General features: G+C 32.8%; 1 protein-coding gene across 1 annotated transcript in view; it reads left to right on the plus strand.

Moving 5' to 3' along the window:
• Window positions 1–6,400: 6,400 nt before the first annotated feature.
• Window positions 6,401–18,460, plus strand: part of LOC133645962 (eukaryotic translation initiation factor 4 gamma 2-like) — a 33,432-nt gene continuing 21,372 nt past the window's right edge. The window contains exons 1-2 of the mRNA XM_062040885.1: window positions 6,401–6,539; window positions 16,223–16,334. Coding sequence (XP_061896869.1) covers window positions 6,401–6,539; window positions 16,223–16,334 — 251 coding nt within the window. The remainder of the gene's footprint in view (window positions 6,540–16,222; window positions 16,335–18,460) is intronic.

Below are 18,460 nucleotides of genomic sequence, written 5' to 3' on the forward strand. Positions count from 1 at the left end.
CTAATGTCCATCAATACTAACTAGTGTCCATTGCAATACTAACTAGTATCCCCTAAAATGTCCACTTCAATACTAAGTAGTGTCCACTTTAGTATCACCTAGTATCCACCAATACTAACTAATATCCATCAAGACTAACTAAGGTCCACTTCAATACTAACTAGGGTCCATAAATACTAACTAGTGTCCATCAATACTAACTAATGTCCACTTCAATACTAACTAATGGCCACTTCAATACTAAATAGTGTCCACTTCAATACTAACTAATGTCCACTTCAAAACTAACTAGTGTCCACTTCAATACTAACTAATGTCCATCAATACTAACTAGTGTCTACTTTAATACTAACTAGTGTTCACTTCAATACTAACTAATGTCCATCAATACTAACTAATGTCCACTTCAATACTAACTAGTATCCCCTAAAATGTCCACTTCAATACTAAGTAGTGTCCACTTTAATATCACCTAGTATCCATCAATACTAGCTAATATCCATCAAGACTAACTAATGTCCACTTCAATACTAACTAGGGTCCATAAATGCTAACTAGTGTCCATCAATACTAGCTAATGTCCACTTCAATACTAACTAATGTCCACTTCAATACTAAATAGTGTCCACTTCAATACTAACTAATGTCCATCAATACTAACTAGTGTCTACTTTAATACTAACTTGTGTTCACTTCAATACTAACTAATGTCCATCAATACTAACTAGTGTCCACTTCAATACTAAGTAATGTCCACTTCAAAACTAACTAGTGTCCACTTCAATACTAACTAATGTCCATCAATACTAACTAGTGTCTACTTTAATACTAACTAGTGTTCACTGCAATACTAACTCATGTCCATCAATACTAACTAGTGTCCACTTCAATACTAACTAGTATCCCCTAAAATGTCCACTTCAATACTAAGTAGTGTCCACTTTAATATCACCTAGTATCATCAATACTAACTAATATCCATCAAGACTAACTAATGTCCACTTCAATACTAACTAGGGTCCATAAATGCTAACTAGTGTCCATCAATACTAACTAATGTCCACTTCAATACTAACTAATGTCCACTTCAATACTAAATAGTGTCCACTTCAATACTAACTAATGTCCATCAATACTAACTAGTGTCTACTTTAATACTAACTTGTGTTCACTTCAATACTAACTAATGTCCATCAATACTAACTAGTGTCCACTTCAATACTAACTAATGTTCACTTCAAAACTAACTAGTGTCCACTTCAATACTAACTAATGTCCATCAATACTAACTAGTGTCTACTTTAATACTAACTAGTGTTCACTTCAATACTAACTAATGTCCATCAATACTAACTAGTGTCCACTTCAATACTAACTAGTATCCACTAAAATGTCCACTTCAATACTAAGTAGTGTCCACTTTAGTACCACCTAGTATCCACCAATACTAACTAATATCCATCAAGACTAACTAAGGTCCACTTCAATACTAACTAGGGTCCATAAATACTAACTAGTGTCCATCAATACTAACTAATGTCCACTTCAATACTAACTAATGTCCACTTCAATACTAAATAGTGTCCACTTCAATACTAACTAATGTCCATCAATACTAACTAATGGCCACTTCAATACTAACTAATGTCCACTTCAATACTAAATAGTGTCCACTTCAATACTAACTAATGTCCATCAATACTAACTAGAGTCTACTTTAATACTAACTTGTGTTCACTTCAATACTAACTAATGTCCATCAATACTAACTAATGTCCACTTCAATACTAAATAGTGTCCACTTCAATACTAATGTCCATCAATACTAACTAATGTCAAAATATCCACTAACTCCACTTCGTTATTAACAGACAATAATAACTAGTGTCCATCAATACTATCTGAATTCCCCCCAGGGATCAATAAAGTACTTTCTATTCTATTCTTCTATTCTAGTTTCCATCAGTACTAACTCATGTCCATCAATACTAACTAATGTCCACTTCAATTCTAACTAGTGTCCATCAATACTAAAAAATGTCCACTTCAATACTAACTAGTGTCCATCAATACTAACTAGTTTCCACTCCAATACTAATTTGTGTCCATCAATACTAACTAGTTTCCACTCCAATACTAACTTGTGTCCATCAATACTAACTAGTTTCCTTCAATACTAATTGTCAGAATAATTGTATCTAAGTTATCACAAAACTTTGTGTTACATTGAGTTCAGCTCGCCCTGCGAGAGGACAAAAGCTGCCTTTGATCCTGCCAAGCAGAAGGCTTGTAAAACTTCACTGTGTACGATGGGAAGCGACAAGAAGGCGTCGGTTTCTTTCTTCTATTGTAATCCACAGGAAGATTTTGTCTTTACCCGAGATCCACAAAGCAGAGAGGAGGCAGGGCCTGACCTCCCTCCAGGCACCTTTTCTTTGAACTGTTTTACGACCTTTTCTCTCAACTGTTTTTAATCAAAGACGATGGCTGTTTACGACCCCCCTCCCTTAGAAACAGCTGTTGCCATGTAATCAGGGAAAATCCAAATAAAAGAGGAGGCGGGGGACGACAAGAGTTTCTCCTCATTGAGCCAAATTGAATTCTGTCTCTGTTTGATTCCTTGCTTCTTGTCTTGTTTAATAGATGTCATCAGTGTTTGACCCTGACACTAATGTCCATCAATACTAACTAGTGTCCATCTATACTAATTAGTGTCCTTCAATACTAATTAGTTTCCACTTCAATACTAATTAGTGTCCATCAATACTAACTAGTGTCCATCCATACTAATTAGTGTCCGTCAATACTAATTAGATTCCACTTCAATACTAGTTAGTGTCCATCAATACTAACTAGTGTCCAAATATAGCCATGATAGCCATGATTTTTCGGTTTATACGAATACAATTTGCAAAAATGCTAGCATAAAAAGTTAGCATGCTAACCTAGGAGAAGTTCGCATACTGTCAAGATGGCACCAAAATGGAGGATTTTTAGGTTCAAACATACAAAATTTGTAAAAAAAAAATATTTTTAAATGCTAGCATAAAAAGTTAGCATGCTAACATTGGAAAAGTAAGTATACATAATGCTAGCATAAAACGTTATAATATAATATAATATAATATAGGGATAGAGCAGACTTCAAAGATGGTGTCAGAAATATTCAAATTAAATAAAATAAAAATAAACAAATGAATAAAAAATAATAAAAAAGTAAAATAAATAATAAAAATAAAAAATAAGATAGTGTCAAGTATCAAAAGCAATAATTTTTGGGTTTAAACAAATAAAATGATCTAAAAAGTATATATCAAAAATGTTATATATTTATCTTCTTCTCTGTTGTCTTCGTGTTTAACGACCTTTAAGTGTCCCAATACTTTTGTCCATAAAGAACGGCTTACTTTGTGTCATAAAAGCACAAATAAAGCCGCTCCTGCTTATCAGTGCTCGGTAAAAAAAAAAAGCCAAACGACGCCGTTAAAGGTCATCTCGCCTGTTTTATTGCCAAGTCCGCACGTTTGATTCCCCTCGTTGCGGACGATTAATGGCACTGATTAGTCTTGTTTACTTTCAACCCAAACACATCTTGTAAAGTTGAGCAATATGGCGGCGATAACGGCCGGCGGCGGTTAGAGCTTCATCACAAACTGAACAGACGCCGCGTCGATGAAAAGAAAAAGAAGAAAAGGCCACTTTCATGCCGCTTTTAATTGGAGATGATATCAGCAGGAATCATACCGTGTATCGTTTTGTACTATGGACTTATGATCAAGCCAAAATAGTCAAAGAACAATGGTAGGTATAAAAAAACATTAACATATTTATTATTAATCATCTGCACTGTAAAAAAATTAAAAAATAAGAAAAAAAAGGAGAAAAGTCTAAAAGTGAATTGCCAAACTTTTACTGTATAAATAAAACATTTTTCAATTTACAGTAATTGAATGTAAACCAAAAAAAAACACCTCAGAATTTACTTTATTGTGACAGTTGGCATGGATGTGCAAATCCTTTTCAACTTATATTCAATTGAATAGACTGCAAAGACAAGATATTTAATGTTCCAACTGAGAAACAAAACAGAACTTAGAATATAATGGCAGCAACACATTGCAAAAAAGTTGTCACAGGGGCATGTTCACCACTGTGTTACATGGCCTTTCCTTTTAACAACACTCAGTAAACGTTTGGGAACTGAGGAGACCAATTTTTGGAGCTTTTCAGGTGGAATTCTTTCCCATTCTTGCTTGATGTACAGCTTAAGTTGTTCAACAGTCCGGAGTCTCCGTTGTGGTATTTTAGGCTTCATAATGCGCCACACATTTTCAATGGGAGACAGGTCTGGACTACAGGCAGGCCAGTCTAGTACCCGCACTCTTTTACCATGAAGCCACGCTGTTGTAACACGTGCAGAATGTGTCTTGGCATTGTCTTGCTGAAATAAGCAGGGGCGTCCATGATAATGTTGCCTACACAGATGTGTAAGTTACCCATGCCTTCGGCACTAATACACCCCCATACCTACTCAGTGGCCTAGTAATTAGAGTGTCCGCCCTGAGATCGGTAGGTTGTGGGTTCAAACCCCGGCCGAGTCATACCAAAGACTATAAAAATGGGACCCATTACTTCCCTGCTTGGCACTCAGCATCAAGGGTTGGAATTGGGGGTTAAATCACCAAAAATGATTCCCGGGCGCGGCCACCGCTGCTGCTCACTGCTCCCCTCACCTCCCAAGGGGTGAACAAGGGGATGGGTCAAATGCAGAGGACAAATTTCACCACACCTAGTGTGTGTGTGACAATCATTGGTACTTTAACTTTAACCATACCATCACAGATGCTGGCTTTTGAACTTTGTGCCTAGAACAATCCGGATGTTTTTTTTCCTCTTTGTTCCGGAGGACACGACGTCCACAGTTTCCAAAAACAATTTGAAATGTGGACTCGTCAGACCACAGAACCCTTTTCCACTTTGCATCAGTCCGATCTTAGATGAGCTCGGGCCCAGCGAAGCCGGCGGCGTTTCCGGGTGTTGTTGATAAATGGCTTTGGCTTTGCATAGTAGAGTTTTAACTTGCACTTGCAGATGTAGCGACAAACTTTAGTTACCGAAAGTGGTTTTCTGAAGTGTTCCTGAGCCCATGTGGTGATTTCCTTTACACACGGATGTCGCTTTTTCATGAGGTACTGCCTGAGGGATCAAAGGTCCCTCGGGCACTTATGTGCAGTGATTTCTCCAGATTCTCTGAACCTTTTGATGATATTACGGACCGTAGATGGTGAAATCCCTAAATTCCTTGCAATAGCTGGTTGAGAAATGTTTTTCTTAAGCTGTTCGACAATTTGCTCACGCATTTGTTCATAAAGTGGCGACCCTCGCCCCATCCTTGTTTGTGAATGACTGAGCATTTCATGGAAGCTGCTTTTATACCCAATCATGGCACCCACCTGTTCCCAATTAGCCTGTTCACCTGTGGGATGTTCCAAATAAGTGTTTGATGAGCGTTCCTCAACTTTCTCAGTCTTTTTTGCCACTGGTGCCAGCTTTTTTGAAACATGTTGCAGGCTTCAAATTCCAAATGAGCTAATATTTGCAAAAAATAACAAAAATTTCCATTTCGAACGTCAAATATCTCGTCTTTGCAGTCTATTCAATCGAATATAAGTTGAAAAGGATTAACAAATCATTGTATTCTGTTTTTATTTACCATTTACACATCGTGCCAACTTCACTGGTTTTGTTGTTTGTATGTTTTGTTTGTGTAAATATTTAATACTTGTTTATATTGACAAATGTGCTGTACTTTTAATAGTTATTACGTATGTCTAGCTCGTGTGCTATAGTGTGCTTAGCTGCGGTGTAGCTGCTACCTCCTAGTAGCCTATAGGCTAGCATGTTCACCTTTTGTAAATGACTTGACTGAAATAATGGGGCGGCATAGCTCGGTTTGTAGAGTGGCCGTGCCAGCAACCTTGTGGGTTCCAGGTTTGATCCCCAACCTAGTCACTGCCGTTGTGCCCTTGGGCAAGACACTTCACCCACCTGCTCCCAGTGCCACCCACACTGCTTTAAAAATGTAACTTAGATATTGGGTTTCACTATGTAAAAGCGCTTTGAGTCACTAGAGAAAAGCGCTATATAAATATAATGCACAAATACTGTATCCCGCACACAAGTGTGCCCCCTAGTGGCTGTGAGCAGTATGCAGCCTACACTTCCCACCTGACAAACGAGTGAGTGTTTATCTCCGAGCCGACGTCCTCGTCTGTGGAGGCGCCAACAAAACGTCTCCGTCTGCCAGGCGCGCCACAAAAGGCGCTGATAAACCGACTCTTCACCCGGGAATCGATAATCAGCGGCGATATCTTCTTTCCCATCTCCCGCTCTCAGTCGCATGGCAGCTGACAGAGTCGTGGAAGGGACGCGCTTTGACAAAAGGTTATCTCCGCGCGACATGATCAGGATCACCTCCCCTTTCATCCGCCGTGTCGGACGACAAAAGTGCGTAAAAGGCTGGAGCAGGGGTGTCCAATGTGCGGCCCCATTGTGGTCCTTAGCTCATTGTTTACAGGGCCCCAGAAACCACAGTTAGCGTTCCAATAATCGCATGCTAGCTCTTTTGCTAATTATGTCAGCGTCAAATCTTTTGTTTCTTGACAAATGATACCTGTTGGCATGCCAACGTTGGTACTTGGCTAGATTTTTTTAAGCTAATTTTCTAGGTATACACCTCAGTCATATTTTGGCTCTTGATGCATGCTAACGTTAGCGTTTTAGCATACTAACATTTGTGAGTAATATATATATGATATTGTACTAATATGTCAGTAATATATATATATATATATATATATATATATATATATTGTAGTTATATATGATATTAGAGTAATATGTGAGTAATATATTCATAATATTAGAGTAATATGTGAGCAATATATGATATTACAGTAATATGTGAGTAATATATATGTATATGATATTGTAGTAATATGGGAGTAATATGATATTGTAGTAATATGTGAGTAATATATATATATATGATATTGTAGTAATATGTGAGTAATATATGATATTAGAGTAATATGTGAGTAATATAAGATATTAGAGTAATATATTCATGATATTTGAGTAATATGTGAGTAATATATATATGATATTGTAGTAATATGTTAGTAATATATGATATTGTAGTAATACGTGAGTTATATATGATATTAAAGTTATTAGTGTAAAATTTAAATTTAAATTTGAATTTAACTAAAAGGTCAACTAAAACCAAAAAGTAATATGTGAGTAATATATATATATATATATATATATATATATATATATATATATATATATATATATATATATATATATATATATATATATATATATATATATATATATATATATATATATATATATATATATATATATACATATATATATATATATATATATATATAATATTGTAGTAATATGGGAGTAATATATGATATTGTAGTAATATGTGAGTAATATATATATATATATATATATATGATATTGTAGTAATATGTGACTAATATATAATAATGTAGTAATATGTGGGTAATATATTCATGATATTAGAGTATTATGTCAGTAATATATATATATATGATATTGTAGTAATATGTGAGTAATGGATGATATTACAGTAATATATATATATATATATATATATATACATATATATATATATATATATATATATATATATATATATATATATATATATATATATATATATATATATATATATATATATATATATATGATATTGTAGTAATATGTGAGTAGTATATTGTATTAGAGTAATATGTGAGTAATGGATGATATTAGAGTAATATGTGAGTAATATGTATATGATATTGTAGTAATATGTGAGTAATATATGATATTGTAGTAATATGTGAGTAATATATATATAATTGGTATTGTAGTAATATGTGAGTAATATATGATATTAGAGTAATATGTGAGTAATATATGATATTAGAGTAACATGTGAGTAATATATTCATGATATTTCAGTAACATGTGAGTAATATATATATATGATATTGTAGTAATATGTGAGTAATGTATGATATTGTAGTAATACGTGAGTTATATATGATATTAGAGTTATTAGAGTAAAATTTTAATTTAAATTTGAATTTAACTAAAAGGTAAACTAAAACCAAAAAGTAATATATATATATATATATATATATATATATATATATATATATATATATATATATATATATATATATATATATATATATATATATATATATATATATATATATATATATATATATATATATATATATATATGATATTGTAGTAATATAGGAGTAATATATGATATTGTAGTAATATGTGAGTAATATATATATATATGATATTGTAGTAATATGTGACTAATATATATTAATGTAGTAATATGTGAGTAATATATGATATTAGAGTAATATGTGGGTAATATATTCATGATATTAGAGTATTATGTGAGTAATATATATATATGATATTGTAGTAATATGTGAGTAATGGATGATATTAGAGTAATATGTGAGTTATATATATATATATATATATATATATATATATATATATATATATATATATATATATATATATATATATATATATATATATATATATATATATATATATATATATATATATATATATATATATATATATATGATATTGTAGTAATATGTGAGTAATATATTGTATTAGAGTAATATGTGAGTAATGGATGATATTAGAGTAATATGTGAGTAATATATATATGATATTGTAGTAATATGTGAGTAATATATGATATTAGAGTAATATGTGAGTAATGGATGATATTAGAGTAATATGTGAGTAATATATATATATATATATATATATATATATATATATATATATATATATATATATATATATATATATATATATATATATATATATATATATATATATATATATGATATTGTAGTAATATGTGAGTAATATATTGTATTAGAGTAATATGTGAGTAATGGATGATATTAGAGTAATATGTGAGTAATATATATATGATATTGTAGTAATATGTGAGTAATGGATGATATTACAGTAATATGTGAGTAATATATATATGATATTGTAGTAATATGTGAGTAATATATGATATTGTAGTAATATGTGAGTAATATATATATATATATATATATATATATATTTATATTTATATATATATATGTATATATATATATGATATTAGAGTAATATGTGAGTAATATATATGTATATATATATATATATATATATATATATATATATATATATATATATATATATATATATATATATATATATATATATATGATATTAGAGTAATATGTGAGTAATATATATAAATACACTACCGTTCAAAAGTTTGGGGTCACATTGAAATGTCCTTATTTTTGAAGGAAAAGCACTGTACTTTTCAATGAAGATAACTTTAAACTAGTCTTAACTTTAAAGAAATACACTCTATACATTGCTAATGTGGTAAATGACTATTCTAGCTGCAAATGTCTGGTTTTTGGTGCAATATCTACATAGGTGTATAGAGGCCCATTTCCAGCAACTATCACTCCAGTGTTCTAATGGTACAATGTGTTTGCTCATTGGCTCAGAAGGTTAATTGATGATTAGAAAGCCCTTGTGCAATCATGTTCACACATCTGAAAACAGTTTAGCTCATTACAGAAGCTACAAAACTGACCTTCCTTTGAGCAGATTGAGTTTCTGGAGCATCACATTTGTGGGCTCAATTAAACGCTCAAAATGGCCAGAAAAAGAGAACTTTCATCTGAAACTCGACAGTCTATTCTTGTTCTTAGAAATGAAGGCTATTCCACAAAATTATTTGGGTGACCCCAAACTTTTGAACGGTAGTGTATATATGATATTAGAGTAATATGTGAGTAATATATATGATAATGTAGTAATATGTGAGTAATATACTGTATATATATATATATGATATTAGAGTAATATGTGAGTAATATATATGATATTGTAGTAATATGTGCATATATGATATTAGAGTAATATGTGAGTAATATATATATATATATATATATATATATATATATATATATATATATATATATATATATATATATATATATATATATATGATATTGTAGTAATATGTAAGTATTCATATATTAGAGTAATATGTGAGTAATAGATATTAGAGTAATATGTGAGTAACATATATATGATATTGTAGTAATATGTGAGTAATAAATGATATTGTAGTAATATGTGAGTAATATATGATATTAAAGTAATATGTGAGTAATATATATATGATATTGTAGTAATATGTGAGTAATATATGATATTAGAGTAATGTTTGAGTAATATATATATATATATGATATTGTAGTAATATGTGAGTAATATATATTAGAGTAATGTGTGACTAAATATGATATTGTAGTAATATGTGAGTAATATATTCATGCTATTAGAGTAATATGTGAGTAATATATGATATTGTAGTAATATGTGAGTAATATATATTAGAGTAATGTGTGACTAAATATGATATTGTAGTAATATGTGAGTAATATATTCATGCTATTAGAGTAATATGTGAGTAATATATGATATTGTAGTAATATTTGAGGTGAAGCACAAAGGAAAATGCAAGCTTTTGCCAAGACTGCACAAAGTGTGTGAGTAAAAATGGCTGAGTGGGACTTTCATTTTGACAGAAATGACCTCAGCATTGTTCTGCTGCTCCGTGTCAGGCAGGAAGTTCCACAACCAGAGGAGAAGTCTCTTGCTATCGGGGCCACACACAAAGTCGGCCAGGAATGAGAGAAATGTTTCAAAGTAGATCATATATACACTGTATGTTCTACAGTAGATCATATACTGTACACACTGTATGTTCTACAGTAGATCATATACTGTACACACTGTATGTTCTACAGTAGATCATATAAACACTGTATGTTCTACATTCATGATATTAGAGTAATATGTGAGTAATATATATATGATATTGTAGTAATATGTGAGTAATATAAGATATTGTAGTAATATGTGAGTTATATATGATATTAGATTTATTAGAGTAAAATTTAAATTTAAATTTAAATTTAAGTTTAAATGTAAATTTAAATTTAAATTTAACTAAAACCAAAATCAAAAATCAAATCAAAACCAGAACCAAAATCAAAATTGAAATTGAAATTACAATTTTTATTTAAATTACAATTACAGGGCAGCACGATGGACCAGGGGTTAGTGCATGTGCCTCACAATACGAAGGTCCTGAGTTCAATCCTGGGCTCGAGATCTTTCTGTGTGGAGTTTGCATGTTCTCCGTGGGTTCCCTCCGGGTACTCTGGCTTCCTCCCACCTCCAAAGACATGCACCTGGGGATAGGTTGATTGGCAACACTGAATGGGCCCGATTAACGTGGACCCCGACTTAAACAAGTTGAAAAACGTATTTGTGTGTTACCATTTAGTGGTCAATTGTACGGAATATTTACTTTACTGTGCAATCTACTAATAAAAGTCTCAATCAAGTGTGTGAATGTGAGTGTGAATGTTGTCTGTCTATCTGTGTTGGCCCTGTGATGAGGTGGCGACTTGTCCAGGGTGTACCCTGCCTTCCGCCCGATTGTGGCTGAGATAGGCTCCAGCACCCCCCGCGACCCTGAAAAGGACAAGCGGTAGAAAATGGATGGATTACAATTACAATTTAAAATTCAAACTGAAATTCAAATTCAAATTAAACTAGAACTACAACTAAAACCGAGACCAAAACGAAAATCGAAACCTCAACCTCAACCTCAATTTAAATTTAAATTTAAATTTAAATTTGAATTTAAATTTAAATAAAATAAAAATAAAAATAAAAATAAACATTTAAATGTAAATTTAAATACATTTGAAATTGAAATTGAAATTGAAATTTGAAATTTAAATTTAAAACTAAAACTCAAATTAAAATTGAAATTTCAATTGAATTTAAAATTGAAATTGATAATAAAACTAAAATCAAAACTAAAATTGAATTTCAAATCAAAACTAAAACTAAAATTCCAATTAAAATTGAAACCACATTTAGATCTAAAGTTGATCTATAAATATTTGAGCGTTGAAAATGTAAATATATATAAATTGTTTTGACTTGTTTTTGACACTTTAATGACTGGGACTTTTAACATTCACCAAAATTGAGGGGAACCCTAAATAATACAATAATTATTGTGTTGGTTTTAAAAATGAAAAATATCAAAATTATGCTTTTATTTTTGTGGAAGAAGTTTGGACACCCCTGTTATAGAGCAACGTGTTCCAAACAAAGTAGACGCCATACCCCCAGCACTCTCCTGACACTCTCTGCAGTTGAGTACACCAACAGCTTTGTGCCTGATTGGAACAATTGGACTTGGTCTCTGCATCTGAGCGGTGACAACAAGGTGACAGGCTAATTAAAGCACTAACGACTTTTGGCTGCTTGATTGCCAGCAGCAGGTTATTACTGAAGAATAAAGCAGCAGACCTGTGAGATGATCTCATTACGATGAAGAGGAGAAGAAGAAGAACATGTTTGGTTCTCATCCTCGGAGGGTCACAGCATCCTGGAGAGCTCTGCTTCTGAGAGGTTCCACTTTCACTTCCCACTTGCTTTCTGCTCAGTAGGAGGGGTTGTTCTGCCACCTAGTGGACAACAAGTTGTTTACTCTTCTCACATTGACTGTCAACATCTTGTAAGCTCCACTCCTGAGTAGCACAACAATGTAGAAGGTCATTTTACCGATGATACATTTGTATATATATATATATATATATATATATATATATATATATATATATATATATATATATATATATATATATATATATATATATATATATATATATATATATATATATATATATATATATATATATATATATATATATATATATATATATATATATATATATATATATATATATATATATACATAAATGTATATATACATATATGTAAGTATATATTTACATAAATGTATATATACATATACTGTACATATATGTATGTGTATATATATCAATCAATCAATGTTTATTTATATACATATATGTATACATAAGTGTATATATATACATATGTGTATATATACACATATATACATATATGTATATACATATATATAAATAATATATATTTCTATATTATCATAAATACATTATTAATAATTCTAAAAACATATGTCTATATAAGCAAACGTTTTAGTTTGAAGAAAATAATTTTTATCCTTGCGAATCGTTTTGTTGGTTTTTTACATGAAGGAAATTGTTTTTATACTTGCAAACCATTTTTTAATTGCCGAAAATCGTTTTTGTAGTTGCCAATCGTCTTTTTACTTGCCGCAAATACTTTTTTTTTTTTACTTGCGAATCATTTTTGTAATTAAAAAAATATATATACTTCTGAATCGGTTTTTTTTTATTGAAGAAAATAGTTTCTATACTATCAAAAAAAAATTCACTTGCAAACAATCGTTTTTTTAAATAAATTTTAAAAAAAATAACTGGGAAATCGTTGGACGTGAGTAAAAACATGTTTATGTGTTTGTGGAGTTTTGGCAGTAATTTCCCTTCATTTTTGTAGATTTAATTTAAGTCATGTAAAAAAGAAATTTACTGAGATTAATTAGACAATTATTCAAAATTTAAAAGTGTGATTAATCTGGTTAAAGGTATTGATCATTTGACAGCACTAGCATTTATGAATGTAACATTTCATTTTTAAAAATGCTTCTATATGACATTGCACTTGGGTCAAAATATTAGTTTTTATGGTGTGAAATGACTACCAAAACGCCACAAACACACAAAATGTTTCCACTAACGCTTACTGATTCGCGAGTAAAAACTATTTTCTTCAATTTAAAAAAAATAGTCGCAAATAAAAAAAACAATTTCTTCAAGTAAAAAAAATTATTTCTGCAAGTAAAACTTACAGGTTAACTTACAGGTTGAGCTTGTTTCCCCTCTCTTCTGTCCACCATTTTACTCCCTACTCACCTTCTACTTCTTTGTTATTTTTGGTGGACGGCACCATGCGCAAATATCAATAGCCTTAAATTGATTTCCTGGCACCACCTGTCGTTGTAGAGTGGCTGGAAGTGTGTGGATCGCACTGGGTGGAATATTACTGGCAAAAATTTTAACTCGAAGAAAATTGTTTTTATACTTGCGAATAATTTTTTTTTCACGTGAAGAAAATTGGTTTTATACTTGCAAATTATGTTTTAATTGACGAAAATCGTTTTTTTTAGTTGCCGATCGTCTTTTTACTTGTCGAAAATAGTTGGGGTTTTGTTTTTTTTACTTTCGAATCGTTTATGTAATTTAAAAAATAGATATACTTGTGAATCGTTTCTTTTTTTAATTGGAGAAAATTGTTTCTATACTAGCAAAAACAAAATTCACTTGCGAAAAATATTTTTTTTAGTTACGCATCTTTTTTTTAATTAAATAAAATTGTTTTTTTTAAACTGGCAAATCGTTGGACGTGAGTAAAAACATGTTTGTGTGTTTGTGGAGTTTTGGCAGTAATTTCCCTTCATTTTTGCCGATAAATGCTTTAAAATGTAATATCGGAAATTATCGGTATCGCTTTTTTTATTATCGGTATTGGGTTTTTTATTTCTTTTATTTTATTTTTTTAATTAACTCAACATAAAAAACACAAGATACACTTACAATTAGTGCACCAACCCAAAAAAGCTCCCTCCCCCATTTACACTCATTCACACAAAAGGGTTGTTTCTTTGTAATTAATATTCTGGTTCCTACATCATATATCAATATAGATCAATACAGTCTGCAAGGGATACAGTCCGTATGCACACATAACTGTGCGTGCTGCTGGTCCACTAATAGTACTAACCTTTAACAGTTAATTTGACTAATTTTCATTAATTACTAGTTTCTATGTAACTGTTTTTATATTGTTTTACTTTTTTTTTATTCAAGAAAATGTTTTTAATTTTTTTAATTTAATTTATTTAATACTTTTTTTTTTTTAAAGACCTTATCTTCACCATACCTGGTTGTCCAAATTAGGCATAATAATGTGTTAATTTCACGACTGTATATATTGGTATCGGTTGATATCGGTAATTAAGAGTTGGACAATATTGGATATTGGCAAAAAAAAAGGCCATTATCGGACATCCCGAATTTTTGTAGATTTAATTTGTTATCGGTTCCCTGCACTGCAGATGTTTATTGCATGTCAGTCACATAAAGAAGGCGGGCTTTTCTCACCAAGCAAAGCATTTCATTGGCTAATCACCAAAAAGTACCGCCTCGACGTGGTATTCTACGTTCTGATTCGTCAAATCCGGCCCGGCAACAATCTACGTCATCAATGCAATTAGCTTTGATTGGCGGCTGGCCTGCTCCACATTAGCAGCTCCCCCCGCAGCCTGCTAGCCCACAAAAACAAGGCGGGCGAGCGGGGATTGATGTGGGAGTCTCACCGCCATCTTTCTGCTCCTCGCAGACTCCACTCCGCTCCTCTTTCGCAACTCTTCCCTTTCTTCCTTGGGTGTCGCGCCACGTTACGACGCTGACGTTGCCCAGGTGAAGGTAAAAGCGGATTTTTTTGTGGGTTTTTTTGCTACTCAACGCCGCGCCGGTTGATCCAAGATGGCGTCTGCTAGCTGACAAGTGGAAATTTGCTAGTTAGCATCCGCTAGCCTAGCTCATGTAAATAACCCCAACAGCGGGAAAAATAGCCTGGCTTATCTTGAATCAGCTTCTGCGCGACAATAAACTTGTAAATATGGAATTCGTCCCGTTCTGTTTTGCTGACGTCAGCTGCTGTCTAGCAAGCGATGTCGCCTGCGAGCTAGTTAGCATTAACGGACGAGGGTTGGGGGTGGGGGGTTCCTTTGTTGCAACAAAGAAATGTCACGAATTTATTTTCCACGTCTTTAACCTGCCAGAAAGCCTCTGGGTGGCGGATAAATGCAACCATTCCCCCGTCAAAACGTGCAGCCTGCATGCATTGATGCGTTTGCTTTCATATTGTGAATGTTCGTCAGTGACGAGCCCAGACTGTCAAAAACACAACAACAACAAAAAATATATTGCATGTCTGATCGATATGCATTAATTCATGTTGGATCTGTTCTGACTTGTTTTTTTTCCCTTTTCCTCAGCACCGTTTTCCCCCCCATCCTTCCCTATTATCCTTATTCTTTCCACTATTCTTCATTGTCAAGCCGCCAAAGTGGAGAGTGTGATTGCAGAAGGGGGTGCTTCTCGTTTCAGGTAACGACCCTACTTGTTTTTGTTTTTGCAATTCTTCCGCCAGGTCTGTCCCAGGCAGGAACGTCCGGCCCGGAGAATAAAGCAGGATGTGGGGAGGCTCAAAATGTCTGCGACGTGGGTGCTTATGTGTTGATAGGAGTTTAGTGCTTTACTTAAGCCCCGTTTACACTAAGCCGGATAAGGTTATCCGGGGTAAATCCCACCTACCCTAATATGCACGGAAAATGCGCATGTCCAACGTTGCTTTGTGTGCAGGTTCTTAAATTTAACCTATCTGAACAATATCCAGTGTTGTGGTATTTCATTTAACTGGAATCCAGTGTGCTGTGAGGCCCTATTGTAGGGAACCACACTAAAAGTACACAATGTGACTAAAGATCATTTTACAACAATCAATCACAGGATCTAGATATCTGGGGCCGTATTTATCAAGCGTCTTAGAGGGCCATTTTACACTTAAGTCCTGAGAATTCGCGAAATTTAGTCCTCTCAAACTTAACAATAAAAGTTATTTATCAACTTTCTTAAGTCTAAGAATCACTCCTACTCTCCACGATATTTAAGAGACCTTCAGAGGTGTCCTAAGTGGTTAGGAGTTGCCAGCGGGGGATGGCACTGAGGCGATAGAGACGTGTGCGAACGTTAAGGGAGCGGAAGGATGTCCTGGCTTTGTTTGATGACGAGCAGCAGATCAAACGGTATCATTTAGACCGAGCAGGTATTATTTTTGTCACAGATTTAATAAGGGGCGTCCTCATCAGCAACATCATGCAGCAGAACTAAAGGTCATCACAATACTTCGATATCTCACCACTGGGAAAATGCACATTTGTTTTTGATTCATTGCCAATATTGTTTGTTTTGTATTATTTTGTAGTTTATTGTCAAAATATACACTCCCATTGTCCACTTAAATATTTCTAAGATATTTCTTTATTCTTAGACAAGGGATTCCCTTCCGTGATTGGTCATTTCTATGGACACAGAAATGACGTCACCTAAAATTCCGTTTATGGCACATAGTAATGTCGTAATTCAGCTCTGAGTGTGACACTTAAGAGTTCTACACTTTAGCTGAAAGTGTGAGTAAGACGCTTGATAACTAACTTTTAAGTGCAGCTTTCAGCAAAGAATTTCTTTACTCATAAGTCAACTCTTAGCAGACTTCTTAGGAGTAATTCTAAGAAGCTTGATAAATACGGCCCCTGGTCAGGACACTCACTCTTTTGCCCTCACATTTATTGGCCATTCGTTTTTGGTGACTTTATGTACTGTATTTTTCAGATTATAAATCAGTTTTTTTTCATAGTTTGGCCGGGGGTGCGATTTACACTCCGGAGCGACTTATATGTGAAATTATTAACACATTGCCGTAAAATATCAAATAATATTATTTATCTCATTCCCGTAAGAGACGAGGCGACTGTCCGCAATCGTCACACACACGTCAGCAATCGTCACACACACGTCAACCAATAACAATTCGGCGGGGGCGGGTCATGGCAGAAGTGCATCGTGGGTCATGGGATGCTACCTGCTACTACATCCGTAGCTATAAAAATGGATCATTTCAACATTGGCGGTAACTTATAAAAACTGAGAAGGGCTGAACAAAAATGGCACCGAAAAGGAAATCATATACTGCAGATTACAAGCTGGACGTAGTGAAATATGCAGCAGAAAACAGCAAGAGGAAATGGCGCATACCTTTGGAGTTGGCAGAGTTGTTTAGAAGCGACACAGAGGAAGAACATTTCATCGGATTTAGCGATTAGGAGTGACAGATTGTTTGGTAAACGTATAGCATGTTCTATATGTTATAGTTATTTGAATGACTCTTACCATAATATGTTATGTTAACATACCAGGCATGTTCTCAGTTGGTTATTTATGCGTCATATAACATACACTTATTCAGCCTGTTGTTCACTATTCTTTATTTATTTTAAATTGCCTTTCAAATGTCTATTCTTGGTGTTGGGTTTTATCAAATAAATTTCCCCCAAAAATGCGACTTGTACTCGAGTGCGACGTATATATGTTTTTTTCCTTCTTTATTATGCATTTTCGGCCGGTGCAACGTATACTCCGGAGCGATTTATAATCCGAAAAATACGGTACTGTGG

The sequence above is a fragment of the Entelurus aequoreus genome, linkage group LG03, assembly GCF_033978785.1.
Source record: "Entelurus aequoreus isolate RoL-2023_Sb linkage group LG03, RoL_Eaeq_v1.1, whole genome shotgun sequence".
Lineage (NCBI taxonomy): Eukaryota > Metazoa > Chordata > Actinopteri > Syngnathiformes > Syngnathidae > Entelurus > Entelurus aequoreus.